We start from the raw sequence: 24,969 nt of genomic DNA on the forward strand, positions 1-24,969 counted from the left end.
AGAGAGAGAGAGAGAGAGATCTGTGTGATGTGTGTATATGTGGAGCTCAGAGGACAACTTTCAGGAGTCAGTTCTTCCTTCAAGCCTGATGACCAGAGTTTGATCCCTGGAACCGACACGGTGGAAAGAGAGGACCAACAGGTTGCCATTAAGTTTATGATCGTGTACTTGGTAACTATTACCAGCATCAACTGTAAGGCTGGAGGAAAAAATACAGTTTAAAACTCGAAGTCCAAGGATGGAAATATCTAGCAAAATCTCCAATAATCTATCCTGATCAATAACTGAAAATTTTCAGGAACACTCCAGTCTATAAGAAGTGGAAACGCCCCTTTAGGAATAGAGCAGAGTTTAAAAGCTCTGTGCTTACAATGACTTAAACATGAGACAAATGAACAGACAGAGGCTTCCTCAGAAATTCCCTATATTCACAGTGACTTAAGGATAGGATAAGATGAATTAACAAACAGGGGCCTACTTAGATTTTCTTATAGATTTGATAAAGGAGCTAATTGTTTCCCTGGGTTTTACCAGGCAGGTCTTGCTGCTTATTTTGCTCTCCCTCTGTAGGTTGATAACTAGAGAGGAAAAGTGATTTAGTTTAAAAGAAAACAAGAAGAACTTCTGAGTCCTGCAGGACTGCCAAACTAGTATTTCACCAACACACAGCCTTTGCTCCCATACTTCAACAGAAGGTGTGCAATTAGCCTATATAACACTTTATAGTTTGAAACACCTAATCCACTTTCTAATGTATCATTGTGATCAATCCTGTAAGTGCAAACATCAGGTGCATATACAATTGGTTGATTCAAAAATATATGTTAATACAACACATAACTGCCTTTAAATGATATGTATAAGAAAAGGCATAATTCGAGTGCTAACTAATCTCTCTTGCAAGGGTATAAGTGAACACTTGAATAAATACACTTGAGACCAGGAAACTTAATGTAATGTCATCACATACATATTCCTGCATATTTCTTGGTCTGAGAGTCACTGTATAAAGTCTGCAATTACTAGTGAAAAGGAAAAAGATTGCTAGAAATCTTGCCTATTATCTCCATCATGAAAGAGCTCCCAAGTCTGTTACTACCACTTTCGAGTGCCAAGCTTGAGGTCTAAGCTACATATTGAAAACCTTTTGCAGTTCTCACAAATCCAACACCCTCAAAAGAAATTCCATATTTCTGCTTTTGAACTTACTCTTTCAGTTCCATGTACTAACACAGTTTGAAGGCATTACACTCCACAGCCTCCTGAAATAAAATCTCCTGGTATCTGTTTAAACCTACACACCCGCCATATCCCCATCCTCAATTTTCTATTTCATCTCTGTACAGTTTTGTTCTTGTTCTGGTTCTTTTTCTGTTTGTTTTCATCTTCTTTTGTGAGCCAGGGTCTCATATAGCCCATGCTGGCCTTGAACTCACAGTGTAGCCTAGGGTAGTCTTGAGTTCTTCATCCTCCTGTGTTTACCTCTCCAGTGCAAAGAATACAGCCATGCAGAACCAAGCCTAGCATCATATTGAAAAAATATATATCACCAATCACAGGAGGCCACACAGGAGTGACAGCTGACCCTTATTCATTTTTCATCATGTGAAATTTACTCTTTCCAGTGCTAACATGATTTAGATGGCCCCTCTTCCTTCTCTGTGAATAGAGTTCCTTTAAGTAACTTCTTCAGTACTGGCTTGGTGGCTATGAATTTACTTAGTACTTAGCTTGAAATACTTTTATTTATCTGTTAGGTTTAAAAGATAACTTTAATGGATATAGCAATCTTGGTTGGCACTTGTTTATTTTGAGGTCGTGAAATGTAACATTCCATGCTTCCTGACAGTTTAGAATTTCTGCTCCAAGCTGTGGTATTTACCCTGATGTCTTTCCCTATTAGTGAGCTTTTTTTTTTATGTCTTTTTGAGACAGGGTCTCCCTGTAGCCACGGCAGGCCTGGATTCACTATGGACACCAGGCTGGTCTCAAACTCACAAGAGATCCACCTGCCTCTGCCTCTCGAGTCCTGGAATTAAAAGTATGCACGCACCACTACGCCCAGCTCAAAGGCTTTTCATATTGTGTTTTAAATTTACTTTTTGTTTATGTGGACATATATGTGTCTATTTGAGTGAATGTCTTGGATGTGCATTTCCTGAAAAGGCCAGAAGAAGGCATCAGATATGCTGGAGCTGGAGTTACAAGTGGTTGTGAGCTGCCATTTGAGTGCTGGGAATGACCTCCGTCCTCTGGAAGAGCATAGGCATCTGTCCTGTCCCATGCTGTTTGCTGTTGTTTCTGTTGTTGTTACTGTTGATCTGTAGTTTTAACCTCTTGATTACAATGTGTCATGACATGGTTTCCTCGAGTCATGCTTACTTGCAGTTCTTCTTGTGTTGAGATATCAATTTCTTTCTATAAAACTGGGAAATTCATATTTATAATTTTAGCAAATATAGTTTTCTATGCCTTTATATTTTTATGCCAGTGTCTTCTTCTACCCCATGGATTCTTAGTTTAATCTCTTGACCACATCCTGTAGTACCTGGAACTTGTCCTTTTCAAATTTTTTTCTTTGCTATTACATGAATGCAGTATTTCCTTACCCTCGTTTTCCATCCCTGACATTCCTCCTGCTGGGTTTATTCTCTTGGTGATTCTTTCCATTGTACGTTTTCCGTTTCATTGACGTTTTCATTTCTAATGTGACTATTTGTTTTCTTGGGTTTTACAAAATTTCATTTTCCTGACTGATGTTTCCATCCATGTGGTTACTTTCATCACTAGGTCCCGAATTGATATGCTGACATCAATCATTGCTTTATTTCCATCCACTCCGAACTTAGATGAAATAAAGGAAGAGGTCCGGGAAAGGAAATAAACAAGAAAAAGAATCTAGATTAAATAAAAGGAGAAACAAGCATAGAACAGAATGTTCAAAGAGAGAGATTAAAAAGAAACGGACTAAAAAACTGCACAATAAAAAAAAAACGATAAGCAAAAATAGATAAACTAGGAGAGAGAAAAAAGTGAGAATCTGCAAGCTCCTTCGAAAATATCACCTAAGTGCTGGAGAGATTGCTCAGCAGTTAAGAGCACTTGCTGCTTGTAGAGGACCTGGGTTCACTTTCCAGCATCCACACATCTACACAACAGCTCACAACTGTCTGTTACTCCAGCTTTATGAGATCTGATGCCCTCTTCTGGCCTCTGTGGGACTACATACACATTATGCACATACACACATGCAGGCACTCACATATAAGTACAAAATTTTTAAAAATCCTTTAAAAGCATTGAGTATAATAAAAGGGAGAAAGGTGGGGAGAGAGGACAAAATTTATTTATTTATTTTTAAAGTGTGGTGCAGTCACTTTCAAACCTTCCCCTATCATGTTGGAAGCCACTTCTAACCATGGTTAGCTTTGCAGTCTATGTGGTGGGCAGACCTGCTTCAGCCCATACAACTTTGGTGTAGCTAATGTCTAAGCCAAAGGATCTCTTCCAGGTGTGTAGGTATGTGAGGGAGGCACGTGCAGCCCTGAAGTCTGTTACTAGTGACCCTGTCTCAGTACTTTCTAATGCTGCTGAGTATTTAAAAGCCTGTAGGAAAGAAGAGGATGCAGAGGTACCACTTGGACCTTTAGGGTTCTAAGTCCTGTGAGCAGAAAACAGCAGAGCACTGAGGCAATAACAGAGCTTGAGCTGTTTACTTACCTCTGGTTCAGGGCTGTCAGTCTCCTCAGATATCCTGCTCATGCCAAAGAGGGCAGGACCACTGAACTGCTGAGTCCTTTAACCTTGGAACCTTCTTCCGATGTGTCTGTGTCCAGCCCTGCTTGGAACCACAGCTGCCTCATTCAGGTGTCTCCACCAATAGACCATGGCTGGGTGTCCTCTGCCTCACTAATGTGTGATTTTTCTTTGTTTTCAAGCCCCCCAGGTACCCAGTCTCAAGCAGTATGCTTCCTTTCAAGATGGCGGCTGATCACTGCCACACAAAGAAGAAGAATGCTCAGATGGGCTCTTCTCCATGCCGCCACATCAGATCCCCCAACTGGACGCCAGCCTAGTGAGAACTATGGGCTTATCCTATGGCTAGGATTAGGGCTGACTGCCAGCCTCTTTCTTTTTTTTAATTTAACCAGGTCTATTTGGCTTAGTTATGCAAGTGTCTTCAGTTTCCCTCTCTCCTGACAGTGGTTCCCCAATTTGCTGCTTAGCCATTCTAGTTCTCCAGAGTTCTCAGCTGTTCTATGACCCCTTGGAGATTCCTAGCACTCTTTCTCTCTTCAGTATGAAACGTATCGTTTGTTTCTCTCTCCATCTTGGCATCACATGGAGCTGCTTCTAATCTGGCATCTTCTTAAACTTTCCATACATGTATCTTAGAAAGTTAAAGAGCTCATTTTGAGAGCCGAGCGTGGTGGCTCATGCCTTTAATCCCGGCACTTGTGAGGCATATCTCTGCAGATCTTTGTGAGTTTGAGCAATCTGGCATCTTCTTAAACTTTCCATACATGTGTCTTAGAAAGTTAAAGAGATCATTTTGAGAAACGAGCGTGGTGGCTCATGCCTTTAATCCCGGCACTTGTGAGGCATATCTCTGTGAGACTGAAGACTGCCTGGCCTACACAGTGAGTTCCAGGAAAACTGGGGATACAGTGGGAGACCCTGTCTCAAAAAACAAAACAAAAACAAAGAAAAAAGTGAGATCATTTTGAAATCTGTTTTTTTATTGTATGTATATGAGTGTTTTGTCTGCATGTATGTAAACACACCATGTGAATGTGATGCCCTTGTAAGTCAGAAGAAGGCGTTGGATCCCCTGGAACTGTAATTACATATGGTCGTTAGCCACCATATGGGTGCTGGGAAGTGAACCCAGGTCCTCTGCAAGAGTACTCGTTTCTCTTAACTGCTGGGCCATCTCTCTAGGCAAGGGTGTTTCTATTTAGCACATAACACAAACTGAGAGTCATGATGACTTTTTGGTTATTGATTGAAAGTACTTAGAGAGCTAGGACTGAGGAGATAAAAGGCTTTATAGGAAAGTAAGAATTGATTTTTAATATACAACATTGTTATGTAGTCCTAATTGATTACAAACCCTTCAAGATTATCTCTTTTATAAAAGGTTCCTCCTGTGAGAATTTTTTCAAGATCATTATTTGGAGTCCAAGTTGATCATTAAGTTCATTTCTTGTGTGTTAAGATTCCAGGTGCTGTGGAGTGATTAATGAAGCAGCCAGCGACCCCATCCTCAGGCGACATCCGTGGGAAGCAGGGATTTAGCAAGGCGTAAAGGCAGAAGATGGCTGGGCACTGAGCCTATTTCTCCACTGCCACTGTCTTTGCAGTACAGTTGTTCCAGCTGCCAGAGGCTTTCTGGTTGTCATGGCAACACTTGGGCTCTGCTGAGAACTCAAAGCAGAGCCTCTGAAGTTAGGTACCAAACACTGGAGCTCCACAAATGGAAAAGCACTTGGGAAAGGGGACGGCATCAAGGTTCACCGTGTCATATGCTACAAGCCTTTGGCTCTAGGAACTTGCCTTTATTTTAAAGTATTTTATTATTTTATTTTATTTTTTGAGTTTGAGTGTGTTGCCTGCATGCATGTAAGTGTACCTGTATTGTGCAATGCCTGCTGAGGGCAGAAGAGGGCACTGGATCCCCTGGAACCTCAGTTTCAGATGGTTCTTAGCTTTCATGTGGGTTCTGGGAACCAAACCTGGGTCCTCTGCAGGAGGAGCCAATACTCTTAACCACTGCTGAGCCATCTGAGGCTTCCTCCTCCCCTCTCCCTTTCTCTCTCTTTTCCTTCTCTCCTTCTGTTCACCATGATGAGATGCTTTGTTCTACAAACTACACCATTACACACACACACATGCCTGCCCGATGTCTGTCTCATCACCCACAGGTACTGAATCAACAGATTCTCATGACCATGGACTGAGTCCTATGAAATTGTGAGCCTTACTAAATATTTCCTCAATTAAGTTGATTCCACAGTGATGGAAAGTTAATACAACAGAACTATTGGTATTTAAGAATTGGGCTGAGAGATACATCATTATACTTTTGTAGTCTAGAATACGGTACTAGAAAAAAAATTCTTCTCTGGGTCATTTGGTATGTTCCCTTTCACCACAGAATGAACTGAATTCCTCCCTGTGTCCCTCCTCCCTTCCTTCCATGCTTCCTCTTTCCTTCCCCTATTTTGACTTTGACTTTGAGACAAAATTTAAATGCCCCATTGTAGGACCCCATAATTTAATCAAAATTACTTCCTCTATATGAGCTTTGTTCCTTTTTCCTTAGTTTAAGATTTATTCCTAGTTTCTTTCTCTGTGTTTCTGCTTATTTTTGAGACAGGTTCTCACTATAGAGCCTCAGTTAGATCAAGATTCCAATCATGACACTTCCCCTCTGCCTCTATCTCTGCCTACTGAGTATAGGTGTGGTACTTCAAGCTTCGGAGTATGTCTTTAATTATAAATAACCTGAGCTCCTTTCTAAGAGGGGATGTTGTAGAAGTCTTGTTGCTCACTTTCTGAAAAGGAAATACCTGTTTTATTCAAACTTGTCTTGACAGTAATAAGTAAATAAATAAATAAATAAATAAATAAATGTAAATTTTCTAGCGGGAAGTTATATGGCACAGTAAGCAGAAAACCTCAACTTGTTCTGATACTTCACACACAAACACTTTCAAATCGGTTCTTTGTAGGAAAACAACCTAAGTGTTTTCCTATATCGTAATGAAAAATCCTAAGTTGCTGCCTATCCTAATGACCTTTAGGAAGGAAAAGAGAGGCTTGGGAAGAGGCTGGGAGAGAATCATCCATCACTATCTATAGACTTTTGACTTTGGTGATTGACCATAGCGAGGAAGTACATGAACATACATCAGACATTACATTCTTGAATGTATTCATGATTGCCAGAATTTAGAAACCCTTGCCAGATTTCCAGTAAATGGGGCAGAGACAGAATGGGAGAATGCAAAGGTCAATGAATATAACACAGATCTATAACTGGAAAGCAATCATCATTCACATTATAGAACCTGAGAACTTTCCCCGAGTTGGAATCCTCCTATCTGATACACTCTAATTAGTTGACCAATAAACCCCACCTACTTGACATAATTAACCAGGATCTGAGCATCCAGGAAGAAGTTACCAGGTTCTCCAAAGCTAATACATCAAATGTCAACCTTCTAAGAAAACTGGAGTCCCAATGACTTTCTGAAAGCCCAGAAAGAGAGAACATATCTTGAACACCTGTTTAATACTTACAATTTACATAGCTGACAAGGACTTCTCTGTAAAAGGAGTTCAGAGCAAGGAGTCCTGAGGCTCCCTGCACCCTTCCATGTTTTCATTAACGGCTTCTGTTGCCTTGGCAACAGTTGTAAAATGAATGATTTGCCCTACCTATATATGAGTGTGTTGCCCTGGTAACATTGTTTTCTAGAAAGTCTGATATGGACATTATTTTAGTTACATTTTTGTTTTCTTTAGGAAATGAGGCTTTGGCAGAAGGGAGAGTTAGCAAGTCTGTTTAATTATGTTGAACGTTAGATAGCTAGTGAAGTAATGACATTGTCTTTAGGAAGGAACTTGACTTGCTACTGTCTCCTTTGTTGAAGTAATGAAGAAATTCTAAGTGCTATTCAAGGACATGCTTGAGGTCACGTAAGATTAGGATTTTTGTCACTGAGCCGCTCACTCTTGTGTTTGAACTTTGGGCTACTCTAATACATTTAGGGGATTTAAGTAAGTAATATAAAAGCACACAGAGAGGCAGTCATGTATACACAAGTGCATACTAGTATACCTACCCATTTCCATAGCATGAAAGTTGAAATAGTTCAATAATTATGTCAAATGGATATAAAAATAAAGTAGCCACTGGAATATTCCAATCTTTGTCACTAAGAAGCTGTAGACCAAATCTAGGGCCTTCTACATGCTGGAAAAGCAGTTTAACACTAAGCCACAGTGCCAGCCTGCGGATGTTTGAAACAGGAGTTCCCTATTATAATACAGGCTGGACTTCAAATCATTATCTTGCCCTTATTGTGAGTGCTGGGATTACAGATGTACACTACTATGCCCAGCTATGACTGAGAATTATCTTAAACTGTACTGACTATGCTTGGGGATTTCAAAAGATTCTGGAATCACTATAACTTTTAGACAGTCTTGTGCTTCGAAGCAGGGAACTTAGCAGGGAGTTCCCCAGAAGGGAATATGTTATCCAAGACGCCTTAGGAAGATGTATTTAGAATATGAAGATTCCCAACAAAAATAGTTTTATGGGTATAGGATTGCTTTATTTACAGTGGCACTGTATAAGGACATTTTCATAATGCAAAGAACTATTTTAATTGATTTGTCCATTTCTCCACTGTAAATTATGATGTTGGCATTTGTATTGCCAAGCTAATAAAACTTTCATCAGAGGGGCTGTATCAGTAGTTAAGAGGGCTTGCTGTTCTTGGGGAGGAGCAAGCTTCAGCACTAACTTCAGGAAGCTGCAATGCCCTCTTCAGCCTCCAGGGATTCCTGCATCCACACGGAGCACATAAACTCATGTAGGCACACAAAAACATACACACAAAAATAATAAACAAATAATAAATAAATATTTTAAAAAATTGCATCACAGAGTCTGCCAAATTTGGCTAAATGAAAGTTGTATTGCAACAGACCAGAATTTATGTTTCCAATCAAATTCTTCTTTATTCCAGAGCAAACATTCCAGATAATGAGGGTCATTGAAATGACTTGAGATCTTCCTATACTCAATATATTCTTTTCACTTGAAATACCCTATTATTTTTTAGCGTCTACGAACACCACTCCCATCAGATCATGTTCATTTCTTTGTCCTTCTCATCCTTTAACTCTTCAAATTTGCTCTCTTCTTCTTTATATACCTGTTAGACACTTTATAGACCTGTTTGACACTTTTCCAGCTATATATTCTACTTAAATCGCTTATGTATGTGCACAATTTCTCTGTGATTGGATTGCATGTCTTGAAGCAGATGACTTTCAGATTCTTTCCTCCATTTCTAATACAAGGAGGACATCCACATACGTCTGATGCTCAAATTTTAAACATCTATTGCTCTTTCTCACTGAACGTAAGGCTTTGAATTTTGTAACAGGAAAACTCAGTGGCTGGTACAGCTAAGAGCTCAGGAAGAGGAAAACCTAAGGAAGGGGAAACTCAGGAAAATGTTCATCATCCAACATGGAATCGCAACTAGCAATTTCCTACTAAACAGTTGTTCACTGATTAATTTTACATTGTACTGTATTTTATTAGGATCTATATAGCATAGAAGATCAACAACTAGACACAGAGAAACTAATTGAGGCATTTCACGATCCAATTATTTTGGTCATTCAGCAGCAAAACTGTCAGCTGTATGACAGTCTGACAGTTTATAAAGTTCGTATAGTGCTCACAGGTCTGTAAGTGGGCTATGCATTTCTGTCTTCTACAAATTTGATAGACATTGTGAAGTAAAGTTTGTAGGAAAGCTGTGTCTTGAAACTGAACCTTTTGCAAAGACAGAACCACTGATTAGAACTTCAGAGATTGTGGAGAATTTGGTGGAGAATTTGGAACGTTGAAGGTCCAAGAGCCTATTTACCATTTATCTTGAGCTATCTAAAGCTCCCTAAAATAGCCATTCCTTGCCTATCTTTGTTTCTTATTTAACATCCTGGGACAGATAAAAAACCTTTTTGAAATGTATTAACTAACAAAGCCCTAGATCCCACCAACTAAAAGGCTGAGTGTCTTCAGATAGCCTCTTAGGCCTATTGCTAAGGTTTTTTTCTGAGTACTTAATGTTTACACAAGTGTATTTGAAAAATGTCTTGATTTATGACTTTTCATTTTTCTGTTACTATAAAACCTGCATAAAACTGTTAAGAAAAACTGTTTCCATGTTGGAACATGGAATTTAGGGTAAGCTGAATCTGTGTTCCTGGGCCATGGTCACTCATATTTGGTTCCAGAATAAACTATCCCTTTAAGGTAAGAGCTGTGTTTTTGTATTAACAAGTCACAAATTTATTTATTTTGCATTTATTTTTATTTTCATGTGTATGAGCATATTGTCTGCATGTATATAAGTGTACCAATGTGTGCAATGCTCACAGAAGTCAGAAGAAGGCATGAGATGCCATGGAACTTGGGCTATCAATGGTTATACGGTTGCTAGCCACCATGTGGGTGCTGGGAACCAATTCTGGACCCTCTGCAAAAGCAGCCAGTATTCTTAAGTCTTGAGCCATCACTCCAGCTCCATAAGTTGTTTTTTAAATAGAGTTTGACAAAAGATGTGCATCTGCTCCCAAAAGCTGAGATAGCATTTATGTGAGTTATTTCAAACCATCAAAAAAACAACTTCTAGTTCAATTTAACATTGTTCCAGAATTAGGAAGAAAAGAATTGTTCCAAATTATTTTTATGAAGGTGTTGCAATTCTGATTTGAAACTTGACTACAATAACTACCAAAATACATCACTTAAAAATTTCAGTAATAAAAACTAACAATAGAACAATGAATAAACTATTAATCAGTAGAATTAGAAACATATTTGTAAGAAGTATATGTTATAGCAAATGCAGCACAGGATAGAGCTTTTAAACAAAGAAATAAATTAAGATGTACACAATTATAAAATATGTAATTAAAGTTAAATTGGCTAAAGATAAAGGAATCAAGACAATTTCTTGAAAGATTTTGGAATATTCAACGTCTATAGCTGATTAAGCACAACAGATAATGGTTTTCTCATCATAATAATAAACAGGTCAGAAGACACACTCTAATAAAGCTGGGCTGGAAAGTTGATCTAACGTTAAATGTACAGATTAGCCAGGCGTGATGCCGCACACCTTTAATCCCAGCACTTAGGAGACAGAGGCAGGCAGATCTCTGTGAGTTCAAGGCCATCCTGGTCTACATAGTGAGTTCCAGGACAGCTGGGGGCTGCAGGGAGACCCTGTCTCAAAAAGACCAAAAAAACATGTACAAATTAACCAAGAGGTGGTGGGGCCAGAGAGGTGACTCAGTGGTTAAAAGTGCATATTCATACTGCTCTTGCAAGCAGCAGAACACACACACACACACACACACACACACACACACACACACATACACACACACACAAATTTTAAAAATCTTCAGTGTAAGGTGGGAAAATAGATTTTGGATCCTCAGAACAATCTATAAATCAAGGATATAATGTATTGCAACAAAAAGGGGATTCAGGAAGAGGGTTAGTGGAAAAATCTCTTTTACATATATGTAGAAGACCAGGCTATATAACATTGGGATCAATAAAGCCAGCATTTCTCAAAAGTAGAATCGTTTGCAGGTCATACTTGCATTGCACTTATGTTTGAGTATCTGTCTAGATGGATTAGTAGATAGGTGTAGATACAGGGAAATAGCTGAGAGTACGTATCACTGTTGTCAAACGGAATAATCTCTGCAGAAGAGAGGAATGGTGTTCTTAATATTCCCGGTTCTATCGAGGTATATATTCTAAATTTCAAGGATGTCTTTTGAGTCATTGATGAATACTTGAGGCCATTGAAGGCTCTCACTCGATTAATTTTCTATTCACCAAAGTGAGCAATGAAAAAGCATAACACGATATTCATAAAATGGCAATAAAAGTAGAAATGTTAAATATTTAAGAAATAGGGTATTTGTGGAAGAAATTTTAATAGTGTTTAGGGGAACCAAAAAATGTAAAAGAATTCTTGGATGAAGCTTGGCATGGCTGTGATTGTAGCACTTGGGAGGCTGAAGTGGGTAGGTTTGGAGGGATAAATCTCATAATCATGACAATGTTTCACAGGAACCAGAGGTTCTAAAGCAGAGGCTGGACAAAGATAGCCCACAAGTGAAATGTGGCCCTCACCTCTTTATGTAAATAGAGTTTTGTTAGAATGGCCACACTTGTTTATCCACGTATTGCTGATGACTGCTTTCACACCACAACAACAGAGCTGAGTAGTCATGACAAAGTCCAACTGGTTCACAAAACTGAAGACCTATGTCGTTTGGCTTTTTAAAGAAATTACTGACTTCTTTTAAGGTTCTCTTTCTCCCCTAGTTTTTATCAGAATATATTGATTGTAAAAAATAATGTGTTTCACTGTGACCTTTTCATATTTATATACTATAAAACTTTGATGAATCTTGTTCTAAAGAGAAAGACAAGGGCTGGAGAGACGGCTCAGTGGTTAACAGCACTTCCTGCTCTTCTAGAGGATCTGTGTTCAGGTCCTAGTACCCACATGGCGACTAACAACCATCCATAACTCCAAATCCAGGGGATCTGCTGCCCTCTTCTGACCTCTGTGGGCATTGCACAACACGGGTACATGTACATACATGCAGGCTTGTACACATAAAATGAAAATAATAAAATATATTTTTTTAAAAAGAGAAAGACGGATACATTTCAATACATAGTATTAAAACTTTGCATGGGAACCAATATGAAATCATTATTCAAATAAACAGAAAAAATCTAAATTATTTCTGTGCTGGCTTATTGTAATAAGATTTGTATTAATGCATATTAACTAGACAGGAATGGAATTCATCACTGAATTTTCACACATGCGTGTAACATACTTTCTTCCTACCCATCCTCATTTTCCTCGCTTACACAAGTGCCCTCCCCTGGCCCCCAGATTTCTTCCTCTTTTCTAATAGTCTCCCTTCTACTTTGATGTAATCTTTTTTTTTTTTGTTTTTTTGTAGAGTCCACCTGTTACAAAAAATATGTAACAATTCATATGAAAAGATCAAGGACTGAAAAGAAAAGCAGGCAAAGTCAATGAACTGGGCCTTCATAAAGTAAATCAGCCCATAGACCTATGAAAAGCAGCGCACATTTTCTAGAATTCAGAGAAATAAGTGTAAAATACCATCTGAATAAATCATTTACTACTTACCATTTTAACAAAATACTTACAAATTGAGCTCTCTCATGAGTAATGGAGGGGGCTGGGTGGGAAACTTTATACTGAAGTGAAATTTGATGATACTGTAAATCAAATGTCAAAACACATATACTTCTCTTTTGTGTGTGTTTTATGTGATATACATACATATATATATATACATATATATGTCTATACATGTGTGTACAGCTGTGCTTAGCCATGCAGATGCATGTGGATGCCAGAGATTGTCATAAAGAATCCTCCTTAATGGCTGCTTCACCTTATTTTTTGAAACTTTGGGTTTGCCATTTCAGTTAGACTGGCTGTCTGAGCAGCCCCCAGGATCCCCCACACCTGGCTTTTTCCATGATTATTGGAGATCTGAAGTCAGGCTTTCATGCGTGTGCAGCAAGCACTTTACCCATTGAGCCATGTCTCCAGTCCCATCAAACACATATACTCTTGATGGATGCTATCTACCCCGCAGACATTTTCTCACTAATATTCAATGTAATGGTCTTGAGTCTCTGAGCAAGAAGTGGAAGAGGAACTAGTGAATAGGAAATTTGATGGTTTGGGTGCATATGTATGATGGTATATTGTGCAGATTTAATTTAGAAAGCTGATATGGATCTATACATAACTCGTAACAGTGCTATCTAGAAAATTCTACTCATGGCTTCAATGTAGTTTATCCTCCAAAGGTTCCTATGTTGGAAACTTGGTGGTTAGCGAGACAGTACTGAAAGGTAATAGGCTCTTTAAGAGGTAGGGCCCAATGTGTAGTTACTGAATTTCTAACCCACTCATGAATGGATTTAAACTCAACTCACATTGAAGAGATGGGCAGGAATGCATTTGTTTCCTGACAGTTATAAGGACCTTGCTCCTTGCCTGGGGAACTTGCTTCGTCTCTTGTCTTATCATCTTTCTCTTTCACACTCTCTGGATTCATGTGTTGCTATGTGCCAATGTGTGAGGGACATAGAGGACCAAACAGAGTGGCTGCCCATCTTGGACTTCCAGCCTCAAAACAATGAGCTGAAATAAATCACTCTCTCTTTTTTTTTAATATAAAGTGTCTAGCATCAGGTATTTTATTACAGTGACACAAAAGTAATACAACTGGAGAAAAATAAAGCAAGTTGTAACAATTTTTTAGAGCGGTTTTGTCAAAAATATACACATTACGCACACATGCATATGTATTTTCGTATGCATAAAAATTGAATAAGTGATGACATGAAATTGCCAATAAGGTGTAATGTACATCATATTGGCAAATTGTCATGTGTGGTTTGAGCTCACTGAAAAGCTGGCTGTGGAAGCAGGCCCTCCATTTTGGACTCAAGTCTCCTTAAGACTCCTTGTCTGGGGATGGACTGGCATCCCTCAGTCTATGACAGGGAAGGAAAGAATAGCAAAACAGCCCAAGTAAAATGTAATGACCTTGAGAAGAGCTAGAAGGTGAACCATTTCTAACAGAAGTTACCATTGCTTATTCCATGATATAAAACTGCCTGCAAGGGAGAAGAAAAGCTGGAACTTGAGCCCTGGGAAACTCAGACATGGAGAGAAGCTCAATTGGGAACTCCAGCTGACTGCCTCAACTTCCCCAGCCAGTTTCTGCACCTGATTTGATGATGTCATCTCTATCCATTGCTTGTTGTTTCTTTACTTTGTAGCCTTGCCTGAGGGAATCCTCTGCTCTGTACTGAACTCCAGGCTGTGTGAAAAGTGGCTTCCCTGTTGATTTCCGATGGATGTTTTGAGTATTTGATACAATGCTGTTTGCTATCATCTATCTGTCTTTCATCTCTAGCTATTTATTCTTTTACTTTGGCTTGCTATATACTTAATAAAGTCACTCCTTCAAAACCAGAAGTATAGCTATCACAGCTCATTCTTTAGACCATACAATACAAGTCCTATGAGTTTGGAGACCACAAGTTCTGGAGAAGAGAATCTATGAGTGAAGGAAATCTTTTTATACTCTACACAGTGCACAATGTTGAACTGTAGACCTCATATGGTTGTGTTTTCAGATTTTTACTTTTGCTAAGTTCATGTAAGACTATTTTTTTCAGTGTTGTAGAAAGAATTTTATAGTTCCATTCAACAATAGCAAAGCCAGCTCTGGTATTTCCATCAGATAAAGTGAGTGAGAAGTTTGCTATGGTTTGCTCATGTTTCCTTCACTGTAGAGGAACATTTAAAAGAAAAGGGCACCAAAGAGAAGATGGTCTCCCAAGACTGCTCTCACCCCATGAATTCCCTTCTGATAGAGACAGTAGCATAAAGGTTAGGGAGGTATCTGTTACTAAATTGAGAGCTGCTTCATACGAATGCATGTATTTCAAAGTCCAGGTTACCTCTTCAGATACCTAAAACATTTTATGACTAACACTTTGGTAAAAAAAAAAAAAATGAAGGTTTTGATTTTTGCTCTGTTCAGATGTTGACATAAAAGAGAAATTACCTGAAAACCTTGCTTTTTGAACATAATGTAATGTTCTTTCCAAATGTGGTGATGTGACTTTTCAAAAAACATACCTAGAAATTAGGAGGTCACAACCACTCAAACTAGACCTTAGCCTTTGCCAATGTTCAGGTAAATAATCAAATAGCTTGGTTTCCTCAAACAGTCCTGCCATAGAACGGAAGTTTCCATTTGCTCTTTAGCACTAAACATAGGGTTTAGTCATCATAAAAATTGCCATTTATCCATGCATGGTGACAGAGCTTCTGGTGATTTAACAAGGGCACCTTACATTTCTAACATGACTGTAATTAGATAACCAATTCGTAATTATGTGAAAATGAAAGCTGACCTTTCTCCTTGAGATAAAGTCATGCTAACCATACAAAAGACAGAAGATTTATGATTCAAATGAGTCTAAATAGAATTTAAGGCTGAGGAATCCTGATTTCTCCTGGGAACCATCTCTCTTTTTCTCATTGTTAATAGTATGGAGTTAACAAAATATACATGCACTGGAACACAGGATTGTCCATTATGCATTCCTGTGACTTGCCTGTGTGATGTGTTGCTCTGTGGAGTAGGTATGTGATGCAATCCATTAACTCGTCTGCTAGAATAATGTTGAGATCTCAGAGAGGCTGGTGTTGAAAAGCAGAAAAACTAAGCCCATTGACAAAGTTAGTAGTTTTTAATTGCTCACAGTAAAATGTGTAACAGTACACTCTCCTTGGGGTTTCTTCTAATCAATAACAACCAAGCCCAAACAGACATGATCTTATTTCCTGAAATGGGATTTGACATCACTCTACAAGATCCAATGAGGTGCCTGGGTCCAATAGCAGTGATGTGATCTCCTGTACAAATATCAGAATGATGGCTACAACCTATGAGACAAAATTTTTATAGCCTCCCTAGAAACTTTTGTCTAAGTTTTTATTTTATTTATTTTTTTATTTTATGTGTATGAGTGTCTTGCCTGAATATACATGTACTCCTGTTGTTCAATGCTAGTGGAGGTCAGAAGAGGGAGTCAGATCCCAAGGAACTGGAGTTACAGACAGTTGTGTGGGTGCTGGGAATCAAATCGAGGTCCTCTACAAGAGCAGTCAGTGCTGAGCCATCTCTCCATCCCCACTAAGTTGGGTTTTTGTTGTTGTTGTTGTTGTTGTTGTTGTTTGTAGTACACTACTTAGAAAATCAATCTCCTAGCAAGATAAAGGGAAAGAAGGAACCAGAGAGAGAAAAACTGTAGGGATAGGTGTTACTAAGGGAGAAATGTGTTAAAAGGGGGTAGTTAAATGGGACAGGGAGAAGGAGGGACATACAAGGAACTATGGGGATAAAGGGAAAGAGGGAGCTCAAGAGAGGCAGGATAATAAGAAATAGGAATTATCAAGGGAGAAATGGGGAAAATGGGAACTCTTTAGAGGGGGATAGAGGGGAGGGAAGATAAGACAGGGAGAGGGAGAGAGAAAACAGATAAATAATGCCTAGCTAGTATAAAAAAAAAAACCCAGAGGGAATCGTATTAATCCAAAAACCTGCTGAAAAATTACACATACAATATCTCTACATGAATCTGTGTGTCTAGCTGAGGGCTACATAACAAGAAATGGTGCCAGACAGGAGAAACCTTCTTTTGAGTTGTCGGCCAGGGTAGTTGAAGAAATTCCCAAAATTACAGAGGCTATTGCCACAGCCCTGGATTGCCTCCCAGAACTTGAAGGTAAGGCCCTATCGCTGAAGACAGGACATACTTCAGACACAGGATTTGGAGCAGTGGAGCTGGAACTGACCTGGAAGCCATCTCCCCTGAAGGCTAGTTCTCAATAGCGTTGGAGAGCATTACAGAAGCTGGTAAGGGAGACCATCAATCTTGATGGTCCAACCTCAGCTTCAAGACCTAAAAACCACATCAATGATCAGCACAGAAAATATTGTATATTTACAGAGCATGGGTCCGTGGACAGGTCTCCTATATTCATGTCCACCCACCTAGGGTTCAGGAACCATTGCAGAAGAGGGGGCGGAAAAACCGTAAAAACCAGTGAGTTGAAACATGAACATATGGAAATAAAGTCCTACAGGCTCCTGGGACAGGTTTCTCATACGAACCGACAGCTATGGTGTCAGCATGCACAAGACCCATGCAAACTCAAGGAGACAAAAACCCAGCATAGAACTGTGGAAATGTGTGTCAGGCCCCAATCTGAGTAGAAGAGCTATTATTAGCTGATTACTGCTGGTTGAGGAAGAGCTGATCTTCTTAAAGGGAGGGACTCTAGGTGGGCTGACTAGACCCCAGTGGATGAACTTGTGCTGAGGGACAATTGGGGACACTTAACTTGACAGGCTAGGCCTTAACACAAATAACAGAATGTATGAATTCCACTGGGGAGGGTATGGGTGGGGGGCGGTCAAGGGGGAAGGGGGTATAAAGATAGTTAAAATGCTCAAAAATTCAATAAAATATTTTTAAAAATTAAGAAAAGAGAAAAAAGAAGAAAATCAAATCTCTGAAGAAGGACGCAAGCGGGAATGTCAAGCTGCTGTGAGCATCACTTTTGATTGCCACGCTGACTGGGTTAAGACATGCCTAGAACTAGCTGAGGTACACCTTTGAGAGCTTGTGAGGATGTTTCCAGAGAGAATTACCTAGAGGGGGGAGGAAGACCCATCCTAAATATGTGCAGCACCAGCTCATGGCAAGCTGCTCCAGACCGAATGAAAAGGAGAAAAGACGAAAGCCAGCTGAGCAGCCACATTTCACCCAGCTCTGCTTTCTGGTTTGGTAAGATGTGAGCAAGCCTGGTCCTGCTCCCTCCACACCTAAGAGCTGCCCTTGGTGCCAGGATTTCCTCACCTGACAGATGATATCTCCTTAAACCATGAGCCTGAAAAAGCCTTCCTGCCTTAAATTTCTTCTTGTCAGGTGGTAGAGAAGTGCAACGAGACAGCTGTGTGTTTGTGAGTCTTTTTTTTCTCATTCAGTGTTCCCTTCCCTTTTCCATACAGATTTCACTTCTCACTTACCAATTGCTACTGTTCCAGTTTAGCCATTCATGCACTCTGACAAAAAGACTCCCGGCACTGGGCTCTGCTTTAATACTTCATGATTTCACTGTTTTGTCTTCTCTGTTTGAGAGCCCTCTGAGCTAAGCCGGAGAGGGAAGCTGAAGGACTTCTGTTTGGAGTGAGGCAGCTGGCTCCCACTTAGTCAGCACATGTGCATGACAATGTGAGAAGCTACCACTAACAGTGAGTCACACACAAGGTTGTATAAAGATGGGGACTGCATGTCATAGGAAATGTTCTAGTTTCCTTTCTGTGGCTGAGACAAACAGCAAGACCCAAAGCAACTTAGGGGAGAAAAGAGTTTATTTCATCTTACTTCCTGGTCACAGTCCATCACTGAGTGAAGTCAGAGCAGGAACTCCAGGCAGGAACCTGGAGCAGAAATCATGGAGAACATTGCCAGCTGGCTCACTCTCTGGTTTGTTCCAGTTAATGCTTAGTTAGCTTCCTTGTACAGCCCAGGACCATCTGCTTAGGGATGATTTCACCCATGGGGGCTAGGCCCTCCTTCATCAACTATCAATCAAGACAGTCCCTCACAGACATGCCCACAGGTCAACCTGATAAAGAAAATTACTCAATTGAGACTCCTTTTTTAAATGACTCTAGACTGTGTCAAGTTGACAGTTAATGCTGACTAGGAGGAATGTTTAAAATAAATTACAGTGGTAGATTTGAGATGTGAATATTGACACTGTGGATATACTTATATAGCAGGCTCCTGTTAAGGATAAAAGATGTACCCAATGGTTGTTGCCTTTAAGAGTTAGGTGTTGGAGCTGAGCATGGTAGTGCATTCTTTTCATCCCGGCACTCTTAAGGCAGAGGCAGGCAGATCTCTGGGAGATCAAGGCCAGCCTGGTCTACATAGTGAGTTTCAGGCCAGCTGGGGCTACAGGGAGTCCCTAACAAAATAAAAATAAAAAAAAATAGGTGTTAAATTGTTTAATAAGTCATTAAGTGATAGTATAAGTAAATTGACTTATTTATGGCTAACTTTTATCTTCCCTGAACTTACTGGCAAAGTAAGTTAGTTACTAAATGTATTAGAAATGGATGATTCATGTTATTCTCAGATTTGTTTATATACCAGGCCTCATTTTCTACAAATGAACTTAATTAAAGCCTAAGTAGACATTTATTTATTTACTCAGTAATAATCCTTTTTTTTTTTCTATTTGCCAGGAACTGTTTTCAGAGTTGTTGATACTTAAATTCATTTTTCTAAAACACACAATCACTTATGTATTACCATGTTCATGTGAAGATGAGAAGTCTTAAGTTTTCCAGCTCCCCATAAACTAGACATATTTCCTAACTCAACAAACCAAGTCAAGAATTTACACTATGAGACATCAGTGTGCTCAGTCTTGCCAGATCCAGTTGTTAATGTTTCTTGGCCTTAGATAACTGAAGTATATTTATATTTTAGTGTCACAGAGAATGATCCCTGCAACTCCCATTTGGGGTTTGATGATGACCCTCAGGCCAGTTGGTAAAGTTTCTTGTACAATATAGGCAATCAGCAAGATGGTCAGGGGCCAAAGGCTAACAGCATAAAATCAGCGTTTCCATGACACCGTTTAGCTCATTTTTCCAAGCTCAGGAAACAAAGCGTGGGTGGTCTAGGCACTTCTCTGTCTAGGAAACTGCTCTAGCCATGGACCTCACATTTGAACCTTAGAGGTCTAAGCCCAACCATGATGCATAATTCAGTCATGGGAAGTGAAATGGTATCATAAACAGAAGCCACAGCTAGCAAAATCCAAGGAGACAAATTCACACACACACACACACACACACGCACACACACATACCTATTGCTTGAGGAAGGTGTGTTATAAATGCACATGCAAACACAGGGTTGACTGTGTGCTGGGGTGGAGGAGGAGGAAGCTGAAAGCCTTTGCTATAGTTCTTAGCGACAGTTGAAAACTGGATCTAGACAACTATTTTCCCTTTTCTTCAAAGCTCAAGAAGGCACTAGGGAATCTCACATGCTGCAATATCCGGCAAAATATTCAGGTTTTTCCACATGTGAATCGCTTTTGGCCACAAAGGGATGGTGCCAGGCAGAGGACCAACAGCGCTATTGTTCTAAAAGTGAACACATGACTTTCTTTAAGAGGGTGGCTGGCTCCTTCTAGAGTTTCCTCTCTAGAATTTGGCAGTTCTGTGCACTTCCTGTGCCTGCTCTGTCTGTGCTGGGCCATATGTTGCTTTGGCAGTCTGTGCTGAATTTGACCTCATGACTTGGACAGAAGAGCCTGGATATGTCATTGTATATTAGACATACTGATATCATTTATAGAACACAGATCAGATGAAATTAGAGGCAATATGGAAAGTTCATTTTTTTTTTTAAAAATGAAAATGTTCAAATTTGGAAAAACAGATTCTCTGATCTCGAGTCCAGAAAATATATTTGTGTGTATAATAAATAATTTCACTTATTTTTTATGAATAAACTAAAAGATTTTATAGGTGTATAATCAATAATTTTATCATTTACAATTTTAAACACATTTAAATAATTTATGTGTTTGTAGAAGGAATAATTTTGTATATGTGTCTGTGTGGGTCTATGTATGTCTGTATGTGTGGGCCTGTGTCTATGTATGGATGTCTGTTTGTATGTGTGCATGTCTCTGTATGTGTGTCTATGTGTGTCTCTGAATGTGCATGTGTGTATGTGTGCCTTCATTTAGTTCCCTTTTCTATGGGCTACTTTATGTAAATTTAGTATCTAAAAAGATTAACATGGAACAGTGCTCCCTCTGTGTCCCACTGACACGTTCTAGAATGAAGATAATGCTCGTGACATATAACAGATCAGATTTTACATTCTTTACATGCATGTATGCTTTCTCTTGCCCCCTCCCCCCAAAGTACTGAGTGACAGAGAAGGAAATAAAGGTATAGATGTTGGCTGTTCGCCAACACGCCTTTCTGTCTTGGACTTTTCCTCTGCCCCACACTCTCTCATAAGTGTGTTGCTACTGAAATCTCTCCCTTTCTCTGTTTCTCTTTCTTTCTCATTTACTCCCTGACTTTCTCTCACCATTTCCTATTGAGCTAGAAAACTTGCAAGACAAAGTTCAAAGGAACCCTTTGCTTTCATTCTAGATCCCAATGCAAAACATCAGAGTTCTCACTGGGCCCTGAGGTAATATACCACGAATGGGAATTCTAGCAGTAGAAAACACTTCACATATATTGGAAGACATTTTTTCACCAAACAATAGAATGGCTATTAGTCATTAACACCAAAACTGCAAACAGTGTTGTCTGGGCACTATCATCTCTGTCTGTAACGACCTTTGCTTTACAAATACATTTCTATGAGTGGGTGTGTGGCCACCATGCTCCAAATTGATCCCAGAGACCAAGAGATCATGTCCGGAGTGAAGAAATCATTACAGGAAGAAAGCAAATACAGAAAGCGTTTTCTCCTGCTGTGAACTTAATTTTCCAGAGTTCTGACTTCCTGAAGCCGATACCAACATCATCTCCATCCCCATCTCCAGCGTGTATCACACATACTTCCATGTCTTGTTTGGGGACTGTTTTGTCTCTGGAGATACAGCTGCTTGGAAGAGTTCTGGCACACATGTGAAGCTCTACCCTAAAGCCACTATACATTACAAAAGCTTGCACTTGGATAAAAGAAATATTTAGCCTCAGGTGACTGAGAACACTTACTGTTGGTTGCATAACGTATGGCAGATGAGGCGTCCATGAAGTACTCTGGACCTATGCATTAAACAGCATTCATTAGCACAGAGCAATCACAGAGGGAACTGGGTTCTTCTGTTGGGTGATGTCACAGTAGGTCATAGGAAAGCAGAGTCCACTGGACTTTGCAGCTACTCAGTACTCAAGACCAAGGATTGGGACTTTGCAGCCCTGATTAATATGGTCTCTGAAACTCAGGGAAATTTAAAAGAAACTTCTATTTCAGTGGCCAGTGGCAGTACCATGCAGATCAGGCTGAGAGCACGTGTCTGTCTACATGTATGTGCATGCACATGAGTGTGTGTTCACGTGTCCATGTGTGTTTGTTGGTGTGCATGTGTGCACGAGTGCGTATATGCATATATGCATGTGTCTATGTGTGCGTGCATGTGCTTGTATGTTTCTATGTGTACCTGTAAGTATGCATATGGATATATGTATGCATGTACATTCATGTGTATGTAAGCATGTGTGTATATGTATGAGTGTGCATGTGTGCGTGTGTGTGTGTGTGTGTACCTTTGTGTGTGACTGTGGAAGCCAGAAGGACAACCTGAGACCCAAGTTGTCATTCATCGGGTGCCATGTTGTTTTGAGGCAGGGTTTCTCACTGGCCTGGAACTTGCCATGCATGCTAGGCTAGCAGGTCAGTGAGCTCCAGGAATCCACTGTCTCTGCCTCCCCAGTCCTGGGATTATAAGCATGTGCTAACTGCTCCTGGTTGTTTTGTTTTCTGTGGATTCTGTGTATCAATCTCAGGTCTTGCCAGAACTTTACTAAGCCTGTTCTCCAGCCCTAGAGGCTGAATCCTGAAAACTTATCTTGAAGTTAGAGGAGACTGAAGTCTTAAAAAGCTTCAGAATCTATTTGCAGTTCGGCTCCCAGCAATATCCAGGAAAATACCAACAGAAGCAAGGGTTACTAAAACTTACTTGCTCTGTTAACAGCAATTGCAACTTTGTATGCTCAGGTGAGCCCATCTTAGACCTGTCTAAGCAGCAATATCCATGTCAGAAATAAAGAAACAAAGCATAAAATTTGGAGGGAAGTTTTAGGTTAAAGTCAAGCTAAACATATTTGTGATGCTCTTCTCCATTATAACAACTGGTGTCATGAAAAAAAGTATGTATGTCAGCCAGTAACTCTTTTTTAAATATATCATGTGTCAGCTGGATAAGAAAGACAAGTTTTTGTGAGTCGATCGTCACACAGAGAGCTGGGAAGAATTTGTTTTGAAATATACTCTCACCAACAAAATTGCCAATATACTTTGGATTTTTTTAAAGTGGTACAATGTAAGAATCAACAACATGGGAAATTACTTTAATCTCTCATTTGAAAGAGGGAGTTAAAGTTAAATTTCATGTATGAGCCCGCCCTAGGAAAATGACTTTTCTGTGGATATTTTATTCACATCACCAAAGTATTCCATTCTGTGGCTCAGTGGGTGGTCTTGGCTCAAGCAGGAGCCAAGATTTGAAAAAAGAACAAACACACACACACACACACACACACACAAGAACACATACACATAGAGGCCTGAGGGACAAACCAGACTTAAACGCACCTGCACACAACCTCATGGGTCCCAAGAAAGGCAGTTAAGAAGTCAGCTACTCTAGGACCCCCTAGTGAAATTTATATAAAAAAATTATGGATATTTTTTCAAGAGTTACAGTGCAGAAAATGAATGAAAATTATATGCTCATAGGGGAATCAGTAGTTAAGGGAAAAATGCATAGCGTCTTCAAGTTTGATGTTCTCACAGACTGAGTATCTTGAACAAAGTATAAAGTGAACCAGGGGACTGTCACAATATGAGAGCACTCTGCCCGTTTGGAAACATCTGCCCACATGCCTTTTGTCAACTGGAGAGAGGTCCATTCATGCACACACTTGCGCGTTCTCTTTCTAAATCTCTCTCCATCTTTTTTAAAGATACTAAATTCTATATTTCATATGTATAGGCAGTTTCTAACTAGAATTAGAAGACTTAAAAAGAGCCATATTAGGTACAGAAGAAGGAGGGGTATCATGTAGCTGGTAAGTAACTCACAAGAGCAGGATCAGGAGTTGTTTTGAGGGAGAAGTGTGACTATTTCAGTCCACACATGGTTTTGGAGAAAAGAGGTTACAACACTTGGGTTAGGACACACAGTGAGTCTCATGGGGCCCCTGTATTTCAACATGCAGGACCCCTAAAGTCTTCTGATTGTTCTGGGAATGAGAAGGAGGTGAAGATCAGGCCAAAAGAAAACTTTTTACCACTTTGATCACCTTCCCTATGAGGAAGTCTAGTCAACATCTATCCATATATCTTTGCCAGGACAACTGCAACAAAAATGAAATAATAACATCAGAATGCTCTAGAAGGAGAAGGACTCTCTAGGAGGGTGCTTATTGGAAAAGACCCAGTAAGGAATGTGAACAACCAAAGCAGTCAAAAATGAAAAGAATCATTTCCCATGTTGAAGGAGCTGTGTGGATATTGGTAGGAAAAATCCAAAGCATGCTGGATTTCATTATTCAGTATATTAATACAAATCAGCCTAGGAAACTCTAGGCTGATTTGTAACTACAGCATCACATTAAGATGTTACTACCATGTAGGAGGTATTTTTTTTCAACTCTACCACGTCCCCTTTGCCTCTCAGTAGCATATCACTGGCAAGG

General features: G+C 39.7%; 1 protein-coding gene across 9 annotated transcripts in view; it reads right to left on the reverse strand.

Annotated features, from left to right (window-relative positions):
* Rbms3 (RNA binding motif single stranded interacting protein 3) overlaps positions 1-24,969 on the reverse strand; it is a 982,465-nt gene that overhangs the window by 104,436 nt on the left and 853,060 nt on the right. For 5 of the 9 annotated variants that reach the window (XM_008846470.3, XM_017801456.2, XM_017801455.2 and 2 more), the window contains exon 10: positions 22,264-22,314. The exons of the other annotated variants lie outside the window; for them this stretch is intronic. In XM_008846470.3, coding sequence (XP_008844692.2) covers positions 22,264-22,314 — 51 coding nt within the window. The remainder of the gene's footprint in view (positions 1-22,263; positions 22,315-24,969) is intronic. 9 annotated transcript variants of the gene reach the window in all.

Source organism: Nannospalax galili, unplaced genomic scaffold, assembly GCF_000622305.1.
Source record: "Nannospalax galili isolate Female #2095 unplaced genomic scaffold, S.galili_v1.0 scaffold542, whole genome shotgun sequence".
Taxonomy (NCBI): Eukaryota; Metazoa; Chordata; class Mammalia; order Rodentia; family Spalacidae; genus Nannospalax; species Nannospalax galili.